Here is a 22,213-nt window from a genome sequence, read left to right on the forward strand (position 1 = left end):
CAGGCAAAAACTTCAAAGTGTTAACTTCACATGGAGCCTAATCTTTAGTTTGAACCACAAAAGGCTGAAGAATAGCATCTAATTTAATTTGGGTACGTCTTTTCCAGGCTTCTTGAGCTTTTTGAGGTCGAGTGGTAAGGGGTTAATAGTAAAATGTATAATAATAAAAAAAATTATGATTCTTGCCTGCACAAGTGAAGACTTGATGAAGTTATTCTTCTGATTTTCTTTGTATCAAGGTTTGAACTGCTTTTGTTCTTTGTTCTATGTGGGAACTGAGAAAGACTCTGGTCCTCCCATACTCCTTTCTGGACCTGGACTTGGCTAATTTCTTCTCAGTGCTTCCTCACTCCCTGTATTATCAGATCTTCTTCGTCAGAAACGAAGCTGCTCAGTAACTATGTAAAAGTGTGGCCTAAAATGATGTAATGAAGCCTCCCTATAAAAGCGTATGTTGGTAAATGGCTTGGCTTGCACTTATATAGCGCTTTATCTAGTCCAAGGACCCCAAAGCGCTTTACACTACAATCATTCACCCATTCATCCACACATTCACACACTGATGGTGGTAAGCTACAATGTAGCCACAGCTGCCCTGGGGCGGGCTGACAGAAGTTGCTTTTTTTTTTCAGATGTTGCTTTCTTTCTTCTCCTGACTGAGTTCAGTGAGTTCAGGTCTCCGGATGCTCTTTTGCCTTCGGAATAAAATTCTTTTTCAAAGACAAAGATCAATCTTTCTCTTGATTCTCTGAAACAGACATCTCACTACTTGTTGATTATTTTTTGCTGTTACACTGGTTTCACTGTGGACAGTCACACTGGTGTTTCAGCAGTTTCCAATTCATGGCCGGGTTGAGCCAGGTCCCTAAACATCCTAACCAGTTTTCTTTCATCTGAGGGTGACCCTTTAAGTCTTCTTCCGGTCATCAACACATCTGAATAACTTGCACTCAAGAATAATTGTCTGAACTGATGACCTTGGAATGAAAAGTTGTTTAAAAATAGCTCCATAAGACTTCCCTAGCTTGTGTACATCTACAATGTTGCTTCTTAAATCTTCACTGAGTACCTTGAACTTTCCCATTGTTCTGAGTATTGATCAATCTAACGAGTGCTGTCAAACAAACCTTTTTTATTTTGGCAAAGAGAAACTAGCAGCTGCAGCCAATCATGATCACTAATGTTAATTGGGTAATAGGCCCTGTCAAGTTTAGACATTCTATAATTTTCAGCACCACTTATATAAAGATTTAGGTTAATGTCCACATCTAGATGAGCCTGTATGTATAATTGTGACCCTGTGTGGATTAGAGAAAATAAAAAATATTGAATTTGTATGTGTAAAAAAGTGTTTCAAATAAATCATTAAAACCCCTAAATCAAATTCCCTCTAGGTTCATAATAAGTGAATGTAATCTTGTTTTTATACCCAAAGTGAGTCCCATTGAGTTCACAGATTTATGTTTCAGTGGAGTCTTGGGCCTAAAGACATGTTTTTGGACTGTGGGGGGGAAACTGGAGTACCCAGAGAAAACCTACACTGACAAAAGGAGAACATGCAAAATCCACACAGAAGGACCCCAAGCATGAACCCAGGACCTTGCTGTGAGGCAACAGTGCTAACCACTAATCCACCATGCTGCCAACCTCTGACTGCAGCTGTATATATCCAGTTTCTTCAGCAGCTGTAGTTACATGAGTTTAAGAAAGATGGCAGCATTCCATTACTGATCAAAATAACAGATCCAGAAATGGAAACAGAAAGACAGAGGATGATGCTGCATATCAACTACAGGAAATGTGTCACATATGAAAAGTGTAAGAGATGCTATTTACAACTACAGAATATCTGAATACACATTAACACTGAGCTCACAGTTGCAGGAACAAAGGGTAAGGATGGGATTTCAGTCTGGGAGGACATGGGGACGATATTCCCAAGTGAGTGTTAACATTTATTTACCATGAGGCTTTTATGCCTGACCGCAGAAAACTAAAACAAAACAATCTCGCCGTGAAAAATAGAAAAGCAATGTGATACAACTCATCAGCTTCAGATGAAAGACTGGACGTTCTCCAGCTACAACTGCTGGGGATTGGTGGCATCTCAGAGATGGAGGAGGACTTTTTCATTTTGAGCAAACAAAAGCGGTGAAGAAAAAAGTAATAATTGGAAAAAAAAGACAAAAACAAATGCTGATAGTTGCTGTGTGTGAATGTGGATATTAACAGTGGGTGAGTGGTGTAAGAGATTAAAGTTTGTACTGCCTACCACTGGAAGGCAAAGCTGCATGTGTGCATGTTTGTCTATTACCAAATTATCTCCAGAACCACGGGACAAATGGTAATGAAATTTTCATTAAGTAATAACTGGATGTACATTTACAACTAACATCATTTTTAGAGTTAGCCCAATTCAAGATGGCTGCTTAAGCCAACTGACATTAAAATAAAACAAAAGTAGCTATAAATCAGTTTTACAAATATTGAGCTTTAGTTTGGTGCGATAGTAGCTGAGACTGATCTCCAAAAGATTGCACAAGATTTGTTTAAGGTTTTGCCCTTATTCTAATTATTAGGACTCAACTCTGTCTGTTGGCAAAATATCTCACGAACTACTCCACAGATTTTAACAAATCTTTCAGGAAATAATTATTGGATCTACCTCTACAACCCCAGCTGGTTGAAGCAGATGGCTGCTCATCCTGAGCCTGGTTCTGCTGGAGGTTTCTTCCTGTTAAAAGGGAGTTTTTCCTTCCCACTGTTGCCAGTGTGCTGCTCAGGATGGGAGACTGTGATGAAGTGAAGATTCAACGCAATCTGCTGGGTTCCTTAGATAGATAACTTTTACTAATTTATAATGTATGTGAATGTTTTTGTACAGTGCCCCAAGACGACTTTTGTTGTGACTCTGACTAATATAAATAAACTGAATTTAATTGAATTAACATCTGGAGCCAATCCAATTTAGGATGGCCCCCACTGCCAGCTGACCTTAGAAAACACACAAATGACTACAATTTAGTCAATTTAACAGATATATGCTACAATTTGATTTGGTTGTAGTTTAGAATTGTTCACAACACATACTCCAAGTGCTACTCATTGAGCAAGAAACTTGCTTTAAACATCAGCATTAGCTGTTGAAGTCAGCCCTCTTTGTCTGTTAGCAAAATAGCTCATAAGCCACTGCACATATTTTAATGAAACTTTAAAGATATACCCACTCAGCGGACATCTACAACTGATTAACTGTTGGAGTAAATTCAATTCAAGTCTGCACAGCTAATTATCATTAGTCAATGCACAAATAACTCCAAGTCGGTCACTTTTAAAGATATTGAGCTAAAATGTGGCAGTAGGTATATGTCATTCACAACACATACTCTGATCTTTTACTCAAAGATCAGTTGACATCTTGGAATGTTGTTCATATTAATATTTTCAAGGTTTGACCAAAACAGCAACAACACAGAAGATGATCTTAGTCTAAAGCTTTGGCATGAAAGGCAACAGGGACGATTCCATCAAGGAATGCTAGGTCTTGAATTCTCACTCATCAGTGAGTATAACACTAATCATCTTTTGTTTTTTTTCATGTCATGATGTTTCCAAAACAAACTCAAAGCATTTTGTTAAAGTTCTACTCAAAGATCAGTTGACTCCAACTTCACAAAAACATCAAAAAACAAATGTTTTACAGCTTCAACAGATGAAAAGTCTTCATTAGGAGACTGGAAGACTTAAAGGTACGACTGACTTATCGTTCAGAAGAATTCAACTCTGCTTTGACCTAGTTTCTTTAATACTTTAATCGTTTGAACAATTTTGAGTTATGCGTGTTAAATTAGAGAAACTGGCATTGTTTGAATAGGCAGGAAGAAAATATTTTCTTGACCTTGATTTGAAGGAGAGGCTATAGAACAATAAAAGAAGTGAGCGCCTTCCTAGTTTTAAATCCTTGGCGTGACTTGATTTCTCCCCCTAGAAACCACTGTTCATATAAACTCAAGCTCTGCACTTAAGCAGGTAGTGCTCCAGTGGAGCCGCTCAGTTGCCTGCCTGCAGTGGAGAGCTATGATTAGCGCTGGCCTGCTCTCTGGAGTGAATGTGGTGAAAAAAAAAAGTAAAGAGGTAGTTCTGCCTAAGCGACAATGCTGAATGAAACCTTTCCAGGGATTTCTAAAGGTTGATAAAGTAAAATGAGGCTTGTTAAACTCACAGTGGTGTCTTACCTGTGTGAACTCTCAGGTGCACTTTGAGATGGTGTGAAGAGCGGAAGGCTTTGCCACAGTAGGGGCAGTCTTTTATCCCTCTGCCACGCACTCGCTCCCTGGTGGGAACTGAGTGTAAGGAGGAGACTGCTGTAAAGCCGTTTTCACCTGAAAGTGGAGGAAAAAAAGGATCAAAATGTAAACATAACAGTTGGTACCACAAGAGATCCTCTATATACAATAGCAGAACAGTGAAAAAACAATAATATACTTAAAAAATAATACCAATATTACATGAAAGCAAACAAAATGCAGAAAAGAAAACAAAGGAAAGGCAGCTTTGGTACCTTTGAAGTTAGAAATGACAGAGTGAAACCCAGTGGCTGCTCCAGCTTGTTGGGATTCACCACTGTTCAGCTTTGATTCCTGTCTTAATTCTCCCATTTGTTGGGATCCACCACGGTGGAGCTGGGATTCTGGTCTCCCTTCACTTCCTCTTCCGAGCCCTGCTCCTCTACGACTACCAGTCCCCTCCTCTTCACTGCTGCCTCCTTTCTGTGACCTCTGAGCGTGAACGCGGGCATGTACCACCACCTGCTGCAGGCTGCGGAACAGCTTTCCACAGTCTGGGCATTCCCAAGGCCCTTCCATCTCCCCTCTCGGATCCAGGGCCGAGCGGTAGGCCCTGGCTTGGTCTGCTTCTGCGACCACTGAACTTCGGCCTTGAGATCTCTGTCCTCGCTGCTGGGGCCTCTGCTGCTGTTGCTGAGTGACTGCCAGGCTTCGAGCGACTAGCTGCCACCAAGTTGCCTGGTCTACTCTGTCTGAAATAGTTGCTGCAATTTCGCCTGTGCTTCCTCCTCTAGTGGTTCCCCCTCCACTAACTGGGTCTCTACCTCCTGAGTTGCCCACACCACTGCCACTATTTCCCATCTCTGCAACCTGAGCTACAGCTTGAAGTCTCTCCATGCAGCTAGCACCGCTGCCATCACTGGGCAAGCCAAGATATCCCAGGATAGCTGACTTGCTTAAGTTCATCTCAGTTCTACCCCCAGTTTCCCTAGCAGACTTTCCTTGTCTACCTCTGCCTCCACCACTTCGCTGAGCCAGAAGGAGGCTTGAGTAGAGAGTGTTGAGAGACTGACTGCTAGCAGAGGCTTTGGACTGATCCTCAACACCTCCGAGTACCCCGGGGGTTCCCAATCCAGCCTTCAGACCAAGCTTATTGAGATGAACTTTCATGTGGTTTTTCAGGAACCAAGGCTCCTTGAAGCCACGACCACACACCTGGCACTTATGGTCCAAAGAGTCCTTGTGCTTTCGCATGTGTCCTTTCAGGAACCAAGACTGGGTAAACCTCTGGCCACATGTGTCACAGCGAAACGCTGGCAGTGACGAGGATGCAGCTGAAATCAACGGAGGGTTACTTGGTGTTGGGGCTGGGGTATTTGTTGGGGTGGGCACCGGTGTGTCAATAATGGTTCTACAGTTGAAGGCTGTTGTCAAAGCAGGTACCTCGGGGGAAGGGTGGCATTCCTGCAAGTGGCTTGCCAGACTCTCTTCTTGGCTTGCAGAGAAAGGACAAAGGGTGCATTTATATGGGTTGTGGAGAATACGGACATGACGTGCCAGCTCTGAAGCTGTGCGGAATTTTCCTTTGCAGGCATGGCAGCGAAACGTAGGCGCCGTGGAAATAGACGAGCCCTCGCCAGAAGTAGAGTAGGGAGAAATCACAGAGACAGGGTCCTCAGTAAGCGGAGGGGTCAAGGGTGTGTTGTCATCCAGTAAAAAGTTGGGGTTCTGGTCATCTAAACCTTTGTCCTCACCATTAACATCCTCTTCTTCTGTGAGGTGCTGGATGAGAGTTCTTGGCAGTAAACGCTGATTGGTGGGACTTCTGTGATTTGTAATGAAGTCTCTGTGGTTTTGCTGAAATTTAAGATGGTGCTTGAGGGGAGAAGAGAAGGATCTAGTCCGGTATAGGGATGAAGCTCTGCGCTCTCGGTCAAGACTGTGAGCTCGAGCGTGAAGAGATAGGATGCTTTGAAATCGGAACCTCTTCCCACAGACATGACAGGGAAACTTGAGCGCAGGCCCAGAATTGGCCCCTCCAACTCCAGGTATGGCCCTGGTGACAGTTTCTTTTTGGAACAGCTGGAGGTCTAACTCATCATTGCAGTTTCCACTTGGCCCCGAAGAAAGGGCCAGCTCCAGAGCACCGTACCCAAGAAATGGAGCTGAGGGTGTGTCTGGTGGGGAAGAGTCAAAACCAGGGCTGCATCCAGCTTCTTGACCCCCTCCCCCCGGAAACAGAGCCACCGCTGGGGTTGGGGATGGAGGAATTCCATCCAGCTCTTCTTCACAATCTTCTCCATCAACATCAAGGCAATTGTTATTATTGTCCTCTTGGAGGGGGAAGGGAGAGAGGGGGAAATATGGCGTCGCGTCGGGGCTCTGTGGGGAAGGTTCGGGGCTGTGAATCGGCAGGACAACAGGGCTGTCAGGTAGAGGAGAGGAGGCTTGGGGGCTGTGGTCCAGAGATGGCAGCGTTGGGGGGGACTGGGGCTGCTCACAAGAAAGAGGCAACACACACTCTGGTGGAGAATCCATCCTCTACAAAAGAAGAAAAAAAGAATAATGGCAAATAATGAGTGATGATTTTAAGAAGATAAAGTTAAGTTAAAAACTTGAAATTAACAGCTTAGCATTCCAGTGATTACTTTCTGAAAGTTTCATTGAGCTTGCTTCAGTGGTTTACGAAATATTTTGCTAACAGTCAGAGTTGCCTAGTTTAAAGAACAGATATAGTGCAATCAGTTAGCTCTTGGGGTATAAGTGGGAAATAAGTCTCGGCTACTGCTCCACCAAGTCACAGCTCAGGGTTTGTAAAGTGAAAGTTACAGCCATTGTTGTCTTTTCTAAGGTCACCGGGTTAAAAGTTAATCAGTCGTAGATGTGCATCCAATGATTACTTCCTGAAAGTTTCAATGAAAACTGTTCACTGGTTCATGAACTATTTTGCTGACACAACAGACAATTGAACACACATGAACACAAGTGCAGAGATGAACAAAAACATTATCGCCATTTTACTTTTGGGGCAATGAAAAGTGAAATGTGCTCAAGCAGTTTTTAAAATTAAAACCACACCGATTCCAAGAACATTATCCTGTATGTGTTAATATATATACAGGGGCAGTAGAGAATTACCAGCAGTGTGTGTGAAGTTATGCCATTCTTTAGTGTCTCGACTGAGGGGGGATAAACTTCTGAGGCAGCCTCCTCCTAGAATTTCCTGGGAACAAAAATAAGCAAATACACGTAATCAGTGTGTGTTGAAAAAAAGACTAAACATCAGTGTGTGTCAAAAAATGAAAAAAAAAAATTACAGTTCTGGCCAGCTAAAAAAAAAGGATGCGTGAATTTTGGCTGCCTGAAAATTTCTGCACAATCCCATAAATGTAAGAGACAATCCTTTTGACAAGCCGAGCGATGAACTGGAGGTGGCAGGTTTTAGCTAAACAGGATTAAGAACAATTAATGTTTAAACACTTTGAATGAGTTCCATCACCCTTTTTTCAACAGAACATTCGTATTCATTGCAGCACCGTTCTGCACATGTTTTAATGTCTGCACATAAAAGAGACTCTTCATTTGATCTTCATTTACTCCTCAGCCTGCGTGGGCGGACTGCGCGTGCACTCCAACGTGTAACAGGTGTGCACCTGTTCTGGCTCCTACACGTGTTCACAATACACTCCGGCATACTGTTAGCACATATGGGATGATTATCCAGAGTGTGACTGCACATCGGTGTGTGTGTGTCTGTGCGTGTATGTGTGTGCATTTAGAAGTTAAGGGCATCACCGCAGGACATGGACTGTCCTAAACAGGATGGGTGCGCAATGTTTTAACTTTCCCACACGCCCTTCCTGTATACTCATACAGTAGCCGTTTTTGCTTAAATAAGGACTGTATACACACACGCACACACACACACACACACACACACACACACAAGTTTATATTTCTGTTCTTATTAGGCATTGTATTGACTTCTATTCATTTCTGTAGCCTAACCCTGACCCTAACCATTACCGATACCTGGCTAACCCTAACCCAAACATAAAGTTAATTCATGTGTTAGCCCTCCACCTAACCCACTAACCCAAACATGATGTCCACTCATACGAGGATAGGGTTTTGGTCCCCATAAGAACTATTGGTCCTGAAAAGATCCTAAAAAAATAACAAAAAACAGTTACACAAAGACATATATAGCCACTATAGCACGCATGTTCTTAATCAGAACAATATTTGTTAAATCTGCTGTTTGGGTGTGGTTATATTCACCCAAACTTTGCTTAGTCATGACTGCTTGTTTAGGTGATTTACAAATGTAAGCATATTTTATCATTGTGTTGACGGCACTGTAAACCCCAGCTAACATAGTCAGCTAAAACGTAAAGTGTGATATACAGCATATTGAACGCACAAGCGTTTTGGCAGGCGCCCTCACACACCCAAATATTTGGAGTGCGCAGCAGTTTGACTGGATTTATGCACATTCAGGCTGTTTTTTTTTCTTCCTTTTTTTTCTTTTCGCCCATCATTTGGTGAAGTTGAGAAGCAGCAAGGGCGCCCACAACAAAAAACAAAAGGTCATTAATCACTGTAGAGAAACAATGGAACATCTGTGTTTGCAGGTGTGTCATGTTTGTTTATCGTTCGCATGGCGCTTTGATCATATATGTGTGTTTATACGATCCGTTGGATATGTGTGTGTGCGTGTGTGTGTCACTGAGGCTGGATGACAAAGAGATTCTCATGTAGCCAGTTGACATTTTAGCTCAGCTTATGACTCACAGGGATATCACACCATATCAATCACACTCACACACACACACACCCTTTTCTTAATCCACCATTTTTGTTCTTTCTCTCCCCATCTTCTTTTCCCCTCTGTCTGTCTTTCTTTCTTTCTCTCCCTGATTCATACTTCTCTCCCATCCCCCTCTCATTCTCTCACACCCCTCCCGCCGTCTATTATTCACTAATTTTCTTTCATTCGCTCCCTCTCTCTCTCTCTCTTTTTTTCTCTCCTGCAGTGTTGCCAGTTGGCAGAGTGCCAGGGAATGCTGATATCAGCTGGTAGATTGGACCCTGCCAACATGGCGAAGAGCAAAAAAAAATGAGAAAGGAGGCAGACACAGAGAAAAGGAAAGAGACAGACGGAGAGAAATATACAGTGCCGTTACAAACTGGGCAGCGTCAGAAAGAGACTGTCAGAGGCCATGAGAGGGATTTAATTTGACTGCCAACATGGTGTTGGGGAGAAAAGGGAATGTTTTTTTTTAAAAAAAAAAAGACAGGGGAACAGAGCTATAATAAAAGGAGATTTAAAAGGCATTTGAAAAATAAACACAGTAACAGTAAGACTGGCGATCTAAATGTATCTGCAGCAGTTTTGAAATCTGATGGCATTATCATATGAATATGAGCATCACAACGCATTGTTCCACCGTGATGATGGCTGTCGCCAGCCACCAGCTCTGTCAATGCCAATAAAGAAAATTTGGATAGATGGAGAGAGGGTGATAAGGTGCAGGAAAGGATGCAGGGAGGGCTGGGGAGGAGGAGGAGGAGGAGGAAAGGGAGGGCTGAGGGGACAGAAATCAGATTGGAATCAGGTGGAGCAGAAGCAGATACAACAAAAGGTGCAAAGCGAACCAAAGAATGCGCTGAAGAAGTGGTGAACTAAAGCACCTCCGGACGCGGTCAAGAGGCACATTTGTTCACACTATCAGTGAATGTAACATATACGCCTTCACCCCACCCTGGCATGTGAGCCACACATCAGGAATCACAGGCAAAGTGTGTGGATTCTGCAGAGGGAATTTCAGTTTTGAATCTACCGCAAAGAAAATGCAAATTTAATGTCAAGAATAAATGTGATTCACTTAAACAGCCAGGCGTGAACTAAGAGGCTTGTTGATACCTGATACAAAGGGAAAAAAAATGTGTTTAACCACATTCACCTGCACTTTTCTCTGATTCTTCCCAGACTCCGAAATTTACAGCGTTTGTGTAGGAGTGTAATGACACAAAGTAATGACAGCTTAAAAGCATACTGCAGGTGGTTTTAAACATTGCTGTGATGTTGTCATTACGGTAATTTCCGCATAACTTTGTGGGAAACTCCCCCCCCCCCCCCACACACACACACACCCACCCACACACACCTTATGATAAAAAAGAACATCTACATTGTTTAAATACTACGCCTGCTTTAAGGTGCAGAGAAGTGGGGGTTGATGTGTCACACATCACATCGCTGGTAAATAGTTGCCAAAGGAGAAGGAGTGCAATATGTTCAGACAAGTTGATTTTTGGCAGGTTTTGATGTTGTTGTCTAAATACCACACGTATTATAGTGCAGCCCGTTGGTGCCGGTTTGGACATGTCTGCTTTGTTAATGTAAATATCAGGGTGTGAGCTCCTTTCACTTAGTGTTTTAACTGTGTGTGGCCGGCTCACTTAGGAGTGGAAATGTGTGTCGCTTTGCCTCCAAGTGTAAAGAAAAAACTTTAGACCAAGAGTTATAGATAAATGTGGCTCTTTGGACAACCTCAATTTGTAGAAACGGAGTTTACGTCTGAAATGAGAGACAAGCTAAATGCTAGCTAGTAGTAAGCTAATAGCTAGCTAACACAGCCCTGACAAAAGGGGACTGCTGCTGTGTTAAAACAACTCCAATCTTCACATTTTCAAAATGCTTTAAGTGAATGTTATTTTATAAACCCCTACAGCACAGTCAGTTTCACATTAAACAGTTATTTAATAGAATTCTGTTGTTACTTAGCTAGCTGTAGCACTTCCAATGTAGCCTGAATTAGTTCCTGCAGGTATTTAATAGTGTTTGCATGAACAGCTGTAACACTTGGAGTATATAGTCTGAGAAGATCCACTTCTTAAGTAGATTTTACTGTCTTAAACTAACTCATATCTCCCAAGTCTCATAGCAGTCCATAAAAACACTATTTTACAAACTTTTAAAATGCAATCAGTTTGCATCCAACAGTTATGCTGATGGAAATAATAATATTTCTGTAATGAGAAGTGTTGCAGCTAGCTGCTCCTGTTGATATCTGTGCTTGCAAATGTGTTCTAAAGGTATATAAAATAAAGTTCTTTGTGAACCTTTTTAAAGTTTTTAAGAATAGAGTTGTTTTAAGACAGCAACCCTGTGTTTGACTGTGTTCAAACCAGCCATAAATTGATCAGTCTGGTCAGGATTAAGCTGATATTTAATTGGCCCGCAACTCTTGGCAACACATTGCGGACAGCATTAATAAGGGAGTTTTCAGAATGCCTCGAAAGGTTTGCAGAGGTTCTTGAGTTTCTTGTGTGAGTCACAGGGTCTTGCTTTCATGACGACAGAATCTGAACACTCTCAAAAGATTTCCAAACCAATTTTTGTTGTTGTTGAAATGGTCACAAAGTTGTTGTGGGTGTCTAAAACCCATTTTGATTACATTTTTGTAATGCTAGAGTTGGATTTAATGGCAATATTTTTGCAAACCCCTGGCAAATTTTGGCCTAAAGTTTGCCAGGAGTTTGTGCAAATGAAGTGTGATTTCAAGGGAAAATTTGCATAATTTGTTTCTCTAACTCTGGGGTGTCCAATCCTGGTCCTGGAGAGCCACTATCCTGCATGTTTTCCTTGTTTCCCTGCTCCAACACACCTGATTCAGTGGTTAAATTACCTCTTCTTGTTCTACAGAAGCCTGATAATCACCCATTAATTTAAATCAGGTGTGTTGGAGCTGAGAAACAAGTAAAACCTGCAGGACAGTGTCCCTCGAGGACCAGGATTGGACACCCCTGAGTCTAACTAGTCCATAACAGTGGCAGCCTGGCTATTACCTTAAAACTCATTTTTTCCAAAACGAGGTCACTCAAAGAAATCTCTACAACAAACAGATACTGGAGCTAAATAGAAGTTTATATCTTTTCCCCAGAATTCCATTTCTAAATGTCTGAGCTATCCCTTTACGGCACAGAGTAAGGACCAATCATGAAGCCTGAGCATCCCTGGGAATGTTCCAGGCGTATGCTTGGTATCATCTCTTGAGTTGAAGTGCGTTAGGTGAGGCATACTCTAGGAATAACAGAGTGCATGAAAAACTGACCCTAAACACACAAAGTGTTAGAAGGATTAAAAATGATTGGAAAAGGAAGTGAAGGGAGTTCGTAGTCTGTGAGCTACAGTATGATCTGGCCCCGTAGGCTTTTTTTTATGACTGTCAAGTGGCGAACTTCCCCGCAGACGGTATTCATTTCCTTTATTTCACCTTTCCCTGAACCCCCCCACACTTCACTCCAGCTCTGCCTGGCTCGTGTCCTTCCTCTCCATTCTGGAGCTCAAACAGTGGTAAGGATGAGTCTTTTTAAGGTGTGAGTGGAAGACTGGTTGTATAAACAGCTGGGATCTTTTCTTGAACTTTTCGGTATGAAAACTAAATAAAAGTGTCTCAGTTCTGCTTAAAAATAAGCAAAACGCTGGAATGTGGATGACCTTTTGCAAATATTTTTATGAGGAACATGAAGGGAAAACTCTGAGACAAGAATACATCAGAACTCTCAGAATGTTCTTGGCTCTTAAGCTGTTTTCTCAAGGCCAGCTCAGCAAAATGATGTGAAAAAAAGCCTGGATCTCCTGCCACTTTTGCTCCTACCTTTCACTTTCTTTTTCTTGTTTCTTCCTCTATAATCTTACCACTTCATTTCTCTTCCTCCACCTTCTCCTAAACCTTTTCTTCTTCTTCTTCCTCTTCTCTCTGAATGAATTCCTCCTCGGGCAGAGAAGGCTGACACTCGCTCGATGTTTCAGCGTACTGCTCTGGGAGCGTCGAGTCAGTGTAGGATCTGAGCGAGCGAATATGAAACATCACAGCACCTCAGCACAGAAACAAGAGCCTGGCTCAGAGACAACATGGGCCACGCCGCTTCAAAACCACTGAGTGGAAGTGCAGACTGACTGACTTGTCTGATTTGGGATTACAAGTCTGAAGAAGCTTTTTGGAGAAGAGCTGCTTCTGGCACACAAATAACTTAGACGCTGTGTTCTTTCTGAAAGGCTGAAGATCACCTGCTGGGGTGGAGAGAACAGACGGAAAGCGTCTAACAGGGTAAAACAAACACCTACCTGATGATTCTTCTGTCCCAATCATAGATCCAAATCTGTCCTGAAAACTGTCAATCACTTCATTCATATTGTGGGACACAAATCCAAATTCTTCCATCAGCTTCCTACACACACACACACACGCTCACACACACCACCTCCCTCCTCCTCCTCTCGAGAGTCCTTGAGCAACAAAAGCTCCAGGCATGCCGACCCTACACTGTGACCTCCTTGTGGAATTTGTGTATCACAAATACCAGACATGTGAATACGTAAAGGAGCTTTATAATAGGTAAAATAGTAACTCTAAAGGCATGATGGTCTGATTCGTCATTCACTCTGGGGAAATATACACACCATGTAATCTCCTTCTAGGTGACACTTGGCTTAAAGCCTTTATATATCTAAATTCTGTGCATATTGTCCCATTATTAGTATCTGTTCCAACATTTCAACTTGTTTAACAATTAAAGGCTTAGCATGTCTTGAAGGAATGCATATTATCTGCCACCTTTCAAGCCAGAGTTTTTAAACTAAGATCATCTTAAATTGAGAAATAATGGGGTTGTAGCTGTTTTTGGCTAAAAAGTAAAAATAACTTTATGCACAATCTTATGCAATTTTCTGAGATGTCACACTCAGAGTATGTGTTGTGAGTGACTGCCATCTACTATGGCATCAGGGTTTAGCTCAATATCTGTAAAAATGACTGAGTTATAGTCATTTCTGTGTTTTCTAAGATCAGTTGGCTGTGGTGACCATCTTAAAATGGGTTGCCTCAAACGCTGACTTAGGTGTAGATGTACATCCTGTACATTATTTCCCATAAGTTTCACTGAAATCCATCCGCTGGTTCATGAGATGTTGCTAACACACAAACAGAATTGACTCCAAAATGTAAGCAAAATCTTGTGCAATCTGTTGGTGCTCAGAATATGTGGTGGTGATCAGTCTCAGCTACTACTACATCAAAATTTAGACCAACATCTGTAAAATTGACTGCGTCACAGACATTTTTGTGCTTTTTAAGGTCAGCTGGCTGTAGCAGCCAACTTGTATTGGGATGACTCCCAAAGGTGATCAGTTTTAGATGCACATCCAATGATTAGTTTTAAAATTAAAATTTCACCGGTGTGCTATTTTATAAACTTTCAGAAGTGCACAGAGTTTTTAAGCAAACATTCAGAAACGGCACAAGAAGAAAAAATTTGGGGTTGGCAGGTAGAAAAATATATAAAATATTTCAGGGTTTCCCCCAGGAAAGAGGCTAAGCCCGGTGGTAGGTGGCCGACCGTGATTTAGTAAAAAAATTATTGAAGTTGACAGAAAGTTGAAAATATGGCTGTTTATTATTTGATATTGCAAGATATTTGTGCCAAATATTTACACAACTACAGTTTTACAAAAAGGCACTTCTGAAATACTTTTTCAACAAAAATACAATTAAAATAAATACTAATTGATTGCACCTAATTTAAATCCTAATTTAAGTCACATTTACAAATAAATTCAACTAACATTAATTAAAAAGTGCAAACAAAGCACCAACACACGTCTCACGTCAAGGCCAATGAATAACAACAGAGAACATAATATAATAGCATCATTTTATTGTTACTGACTGAGTTACAACCATTTTTGTGTTGACTAAGGTCATCTTGAATTGGGTTGACTCCAAACATTAATGAGTTGTAAATGTACATTCAATGATTATTTCCTGAGAGTTCCATTAAAATCTGCCAGGGGTCCATGAGATATTTTACTCACAGACAAACAGGGTTGACACCAATAGTTATTGCCAAAGTTTTAGACAAAGATGTCATGTAATGTGTAGTGAAATATGTGTTGAGAATGACTGTCAGCTTCTAGCACAGCAGGTTTTAGCAAAATATCCGTAAAGTTCAAGTAATTTGAATGTTGGATAAGGTCAGTTGGTTGTGGTGGCCATCTTGAAATGGCTTAAATCTAAATGACTTGTAGCTGGAGATGAGGGTGGATGCCAACAGGAAAGGCCAAAGTTTTAACCAAACATGTTGCACGATGTGTAGTGCTCAAAATATGCATTTGGGATGATGCTCAACCACTACCACACATAGTTATAGCTGTTTTTGTGTTGGTCAATGTTAATTAGTTGGGGTTGAATTGGGTTTGTGTACATTCAAGGATTCATTTCTGAGAGGTTCACTATATTCTGCCCAGTGGTTCGTGAGCTGCAGACAAACAAATATGCACACACAGACATAAGCAAAATCATTTATGCCTTTAGCAGCAGGTGATAAAAATACTTTGCAAGAGCCTAGTCTATGTTAAACAGAACTAATTTTAGACCACCTTTAGTCACATGCTGCAGTTGTCTCAAGTGTACAAATAATTCTGACAGGAAATATGTTCTCTGATGAATCTTACAGTTAACTCTGTTCCTGACAGGCAGTCGGTTTCCCCCGATGACCAGGCCTTCTCCGTTTGACTTTACTGTTTAAAAATCCCCCCCAAAACAACTCCCCCGTGCCCCACCGCTCCCCACGGCCGCCTCTGTTTGCTCCACTATCTAAAATTACAACTCCAAACATCCACAGGAGGTCAAATCCAACTGTCTTCTGCCGCGAGAATGTTTTGAAACGGGTCCGCAAACTCGACACGAGCGGCAAAAGTGGCGCTATTTAAGCAAGACCCTAATGCTCTAAATACACACTAATCCCGAGCAGGCGGCAGAACTCTCAACAGTCTCAAAATGTCACAATGCAGTAGATTCTCCCTAACTGAGGGCAAGCAGGTGCCTCTCCCGCGGCGCACTAATGACCCAATTATATCAATCAGAAGCCTTGATTGGTGCTACACTCCTCTCCTTTTTACTCTGTCTCTTTCTCCCTTCGCATACACTCTTGTTCCCAGGAGCCACCTGGATGGGATGTGTGTGTGTGTGTGTGTGTGTGCACCCCCTCTCTCTTCAAGTACAGTATATGCACAAAGATAGCAAGTAGGCGGCATTGATGGTGGTGGAGGAGCAGGAGGACACTACTTGTAGACAAAAAGCAGATAGAGGTCTGAATGAGCAAAAACCATTAGACCCTTTTTAATGCTGGGCCGGTGTTTAATGTTCATTAGTGCAGCTGGATCCTGATGAGTACCTGCAAGGGTCTCACATGAAATCATCAGCTTGTTACCAAAAGCAGACAACCTGTAGAGATGGGTGGGTTTTCTTTTTTTTCCTTGGAGAAGAAAAGACGTTATGTGAAATAGCTCTTGTCAGTTATTTATGGGGCTGTTGTGGGCAACAGATTTGAGAAAAAACTGTCAACAGTTTTCTTTTGCTCACATTTAGGGTTTCATTTTTGGAGCTGCACTTTTAAAAGTGAAAGAGATATTTTGGCCCTTTTGCAGTGATGTTTTGTGCAAAACTTATCAAAGAATAAAGGGATAGTCTGGTCATTTTTGAAGGGATGTGCTGTCAAATAGTTATCAATACGTTAAACCTTATTAGATGTCATATCAGTCATAGAGATGGAGAAAAAGGCAAAAGCGTTCCTTTAAGCAAATTGCTAGCCAAATGAAGACACGTTTTATATTGTTTTTTCAGGTTTTTAAAACCAGGTAATATTAATAGGTCATTTTAAACTTCTACACTTTTACATGACTCCATTTGTTCAGTTTGTTGGCGTTTATTCAGCTGAACAACGCTTTGTCACTGCATGGATGTGTGCTGAGCGTGGACCCACTGAAATAGACCGTTTCTGCTGCTGGTGCTTCTGAATGTATCCCTCTGACTGAAGCTGGGAAAACTTTTGACTGACCAGACTCGCTGATCAGGTGGCCTGGTGTATTTGTGTGGAGACACGAGGTTGGGAACATAGTGAGAAAGGACAGAAACATCGTCACGCCGAAGAGCAGAGATTTAATATTAGCTAATGTAGCATGATTTCACACAAATATGTTGTTTTTGAGAAAGAGTTGCTTTATAAGCCTAAAAAACAATAAAGAGCTAGCCTCATTTGGCTCATCATTAACCTATCCTGGATGAAGACTTTTGCCCTTTTCTCCATGCCCTGTGCTCTGGCTCATGGCTGATAAGGTAACTACTGATAACTATTAGACAGAATATCATTTATTTAAAAAAAACAGACTATCCCTTTAATATCTCACTTGTTGTGATTATAACTTTTGGAACATCTTCAATTTGGAGAAATGAAGCTAAAGCTGGATGAGAATGATGAGCTAACGGCTAAAACCATGGTGGCTCGCTGCTGTCCTACAACAACTCCAATGTCAAAGAGTTAAAAACCTTTACACTGCTGTTGTTTTCTCAACACACGATTATTTTTAATCAAATGTGTTGTTTGGAAGCACAAAAAGCAGCAGCAGCAGCAAGCTGTAGCACTTATGATGCAGCCTGGGGAACTTCAGTAGGAATGTTTTCATATTTGTGGCAAAATAACTGTAATGTGTATTTGACAGCGGTGTAAAGATTTAAATAATAGTATTTGTTTGAACCTCTGAAAGTTCAAACAAGTCTGAGGTAAAAGAGCAGCACAGCGGTGCAGTGGTTAGAGCTGTTGCCTCATAGCAAGAGGCTACTGGTTCAAAAACCACCTGCAGCCTCTTTGTGGAGTTTGCGTGTTTTCCTTGTGCACGTGTGGGTTTTCTTCAGGAGCTCCAGTTTTGTTTCCATGGAAGGGGACTAAAAACTAGTACTGGGACCAAGGAACAGGAAAGCTTCAACTTCCAGGTTCCAGTAGGTCAAGATCCATACGAACTATGGTCCACCTGGACTGTATCAAACTACCAGAGCAAGTTCTGCCGTCTTCAAACAACTTATGTCTTCACAGTCTTACAGTAGTTTAGGCAAATGCTCAAATTTAAACTTTTACATCACCTTATTTCACATTGCATGGTTATTTGGGCAAAAATACAATAAACCTTCCAGCCAGATGTGTCCCGCGCTGCAACAAAAGTGCCACCTCTAGCTGCTGCTGTTATTTGTGCTCATAAAATACTTCAGATTTCTGTGAAAACTATCATGTGCTGAGAAAATGATTAAAGGGTAAAGGTTTCTGAAATACTGTCAGCTGCTTTTACATTTTTGAGACAAGAGTTTTTTATATCAGCAGCAATCCACTTTCATCTTGGCTTTGCTCGGACTAGCCTTTAGATCATCAGTCCGGTCTAACTTAAGCTTTATTTATCCAAGACACACTACAACAGGTAAGATATTCATTGGTAATCACTTTTACATAGACTTGAAAATGTCTGAAATGTCTCTTTACGGTACTCTCGTTGTAGGCCGCCACTGACGGTGAAAGGTGATGCTTCTGCCTGTGTCTGTGAGTGCGGTTTCATTTGACTGTTAGCAAAATGTCTGAGATTTTAATGAAACTTTCAGTAAGTACTGACAGGATGTGAATCTGCAACTCATTGACTTTCAGAGTCAACACAATTCAAAACACAAAATATGGCTGTAACTTAGTCAGTTTTACAGATAATGAGCTAAAATCTGGTGTGGTGGTAGCTGAGACTGATCCTTTTCTGAGCTCAAACAAATTGTGCAAAATCTGTGTTTAAAATTTGGCCAATAACTTTTTACACTCAACTCTGTCTGTCTGCCTAAATATCTACTGAACCAAAGGACAGATTTTATTGACGCTTTCAGGAAGAAAACAAATCACTGAATGTGCATTTACTACTGATTAACTTTTGAAGCCAGCCTGATTCAAGATGGCCTCCACAACCAACTGACCTTGGAAAACACACTAATTGCCGTAATTTAATTATACAATTATTGAGGTCACATCTGGTGAGATAGTAGCTGAGAGTCATTCGCAACACATACTTTAAGAGCTATTCATTGCGCAACATCTTCGCTTAAAACGCCCAGTGTCAACCCTGTTTGTCTGTTAGCAAAATATCTCATGAACTCCTGAAGGTATTTTACTGAAACTCGCAGAAAGTACTGACAGGATGTGCATCTACAACTCATTAAGTTTCGGAGTCAACCCAATTTAAAATGGATGTCACAGCCAACTGATCTTTGAAAACACAAACATGGCTACAGCTTAGTCCGTTTTACAGATATTGAGCTAAAGTTTGATGCAGGCGCAGCTGAGAGACCTCCTGAACCCATGCTTCGGGCACTAACAGATCTTGAAATGCTGGATGAGATGAATATCGCCCTGTCGCTGCCGTTTACAAGGTTTGACCAAAAAGGCTTTAACTCTGTCCCCTTCTCATCACAAGATAATCTCAGTTTACCGTTTTCTTTTTCTCACAAACACACCTTTTTGCTTTTTTTAAAAAAGGTGCTACTTTAAAAAGTTAGCTTGAGTCCATTTTGAAATGAAGGGAAAAGAGTTTAAGGATCCTCATTACAGGACGAGCCAGCCATGTCAACCTACTTCCACTACTCTCTCTCATGAGTGTGACATTTTGGGTGGCTGTACAAAAATAGGACATTTCAGGATCCCTAAACATCTTCCACTGGATCCAGAAAAAGGCGACGGGAGTGTCTTTGGTCAGCCCAGATGACACGTCTGCGCCTTATCTCAAGAGGAATTTCCTCCTCGCCCCTGTGATGTGCGTCAATAACGTGCAACCATTTTCAGCACGCTCCTTTACCCCCTCCTCTCCTCTTCTCTCTCTCTCTCGCGGCCATCTCAATTAGAGGCACATTAATGAAATAAATAAGCATCAACAAACAATACACTAATAAACAGCCCGACTAAAATAAGATTAACCCTGCCCTGCTGATTGTATCAATCCACAAAGAAGAAAAAAATACTAATAAAATGTGATTAGAAAGCATCAACAGTGTTAGTTTGGAGAAGTCGGAGGTGGCGTGTGTGTGTCATGTCAGCCTGCTCCATTTTGTTCCTAAATTTTCTATACAAAAGATTAAGGGAGGGGAAAGAGACGAGTGAGCGAGCAGGGAGGGAGAAAAGAAAGTGCCATCATGGATTTCATTTTGCCAATCTCACATCAACATCCATGCCCCCACTCAAAGAAAAAAAAGACACCGCGTTCAATGTTTTAAACACTACAGCTAAAAACCGATAAGTTGTCCCTTTTTTTTACAGGCGGACATGAACGCAACACTTTTGTAAAGCACGGGAGGTGATGTTAGGACAGCTAAACGCGCTGTAGTAAACACTGTAGTGAGTATTATCGCCTTTAAAGCGTTATATCACGGTCACATAAAAAAGTGACGCCGTTTATGTGGGAAACAACAACCCGCACGGAGCCTGACAAAAGAATTAAGTCACGCTAATCGCGTTTTCCTTCAAATCAACTTGCTCACGTTACAAAAAAAAAAATCCACTTTTACACGCCTGGGCGAACATGTCTGCGGCTCACTGAACCCCTCCATAGTGAACTTGACCCCCATTTTACACACACACAGATGATAAGAGCTACTTTTTTCCACTCAGACGTCGTTTGTTTGTTTTTTCTTTTATTGTCTCCGGAGACGTAAAGAGCTGTCCTTGAGCGGATACCAGCCGCTGACAGTTAGCTTCCAACTTATTACGAAGTTACGTAAATGTAAAAATTCGGCGACTTTTCGAGCGCTTTTAATGTCACAAGTTTCCTCAAACTGTAGCGGTTCACTTTTCCTCTGCTTTGTTATTTTTATTGTTTTTATTAAAGTCACGGCCGCGGCCATGAAGCGAGCACGCGCGCACATACATGACCCACGGACGATAAAGTGAGCCCGGCTCACATACACACATACATGCTTCACGCCAGGCTCGCGCGCGCACACCTGCACATTTAAAGAAAAAAAAACAAGCGGAGAGATAAAACAACAAGAACTATGTTGGCTATTATCCTCGTTAAGAAGAAAGACAGAGGGGGAGAAAAAAGGGCAACAACAGTCGCAGTAAATTCACCATTTTTGGAAATGCTGCTTCATGTCACCCCCCACCCCCACCCCGTATAAAAGTGTGTGTGAGCTGTGTAAACAGAGTAAAACGTACGCGTAGAAATGAAGATATAGGATATATGTTGAAAGTAAAGACTCAGTGTACTTACGGGAGAGGCGGCGAGGAGATTAATGACACGACACGTCATGATTACGTTTCACTTGAATTAAATACATTACGAGTTGGGAAAAAAATGGAAATCAGGGTTGTATACAAGCATACGCCGTTTCCCCCTCCCTCCCTCCGTTTGGTCACCCTCTGCTCACTCTCTCTCTCTCACTCACTCTCCTCCTTTCTTTTCTTTCTCCCCTTCTCTCCTTTCTTCTTGCATTCATCCCCCTCCCTCCTCCTGCTCCTCACCCCTCCATTTATCGTACAGGAGTGAGTGAATAGGGGGGAGAGCAAAGGAGAAGTGGGAGGGAGAGTGATGTAGGTTGGAAATGTTAATTATAATCTCAGCACGGGCTCCATTTTACAATGCTGTCATCTCCTCACATTTGTATCCTAAATATGGCATCTGGGGTGGAGGGCAGCTGACACTTTAGACACTTTTTTTTTTTTTGGAGGGGGGGGTTTACACAAATTGAAGTGTTATAAAAGTAATAATGGCAGGTTGGGGGTGGCGGGTTAAATGCTGTGCCGTTGGGCCATCCCGGCAGCACATGGACACAGGACGGATGGGAAGAAACAGAGTGACAGGGCGCACTTATTTGAATGTCGGGTTCCCAACTTAAAGGTAGGTGACCACGGCGTCAAAAAAGACACAAGGAGACAGAGACAATAAGAGAAAGAATGTAAAATCAGCTTGCCACAGGCAATAAAAGTATTTCTTAAACGCTCGGTTTACAAGTAGGCTAATTATCCAGTTAACCCTCCCGTGGCCTTCGGGTCAAATGGTGCCGAAG

At 41.8% G+C, this 22,213-nt stretch overlaps 1 protein-coding gene across 1 annotated transcript in view; it reads right to left on the reverse strand.

Moving 5' to 3' along the window:
• The window catches only part of znf219 (zinc finger protein 219), a 29,961-nt gene extending 8,409 nt beyond the window's left edge, over window positions 1-21,552 (reverse strand). The window contains exons 1-4 of the mRNA XM_017432041.3: window positions 21,418-21,552; window positions 7,425-7,509; window positions 4,562-6,827; window positions 4,236-4,382 (exon numbers count right to left, since the gene is read on the reverse strand). Of these exons, the coding sequence (XP_017287530.1) occupies window positions 4,236-4,382; window positions 4,562-6,824 (2,410 nt within the window). The 5' untranslated portion in view covers window positions 6,825-6,827; window positions 7,425-7,509; window positions 21,418-21,552. The remainder of the gene's footprint in view (window positions 1-4,235; window positions 4,383-4,561; window positions 6,828-7,424; window positions 7,510-21,417) is intronic.
• Window positions 21,553-22,213: the final 661 nt, after the last annotated feature.

This window comes from Kryptolebias marmoratus, linkage group LG7 (assembly GCF_001649575.2).
Source record: "Kryptolebias marmoratus isolate JLee-2015 linkage group LG7, ASM164957v2, whole genome shotgun sequence".
Taxonomy (NCBI): Eukaryota; Metazoa; Chordata; class Actinopteri; order Cyprinodontiformes; family Rivulidae; genus Kryptolebias; species Kryptolebias marmoratus.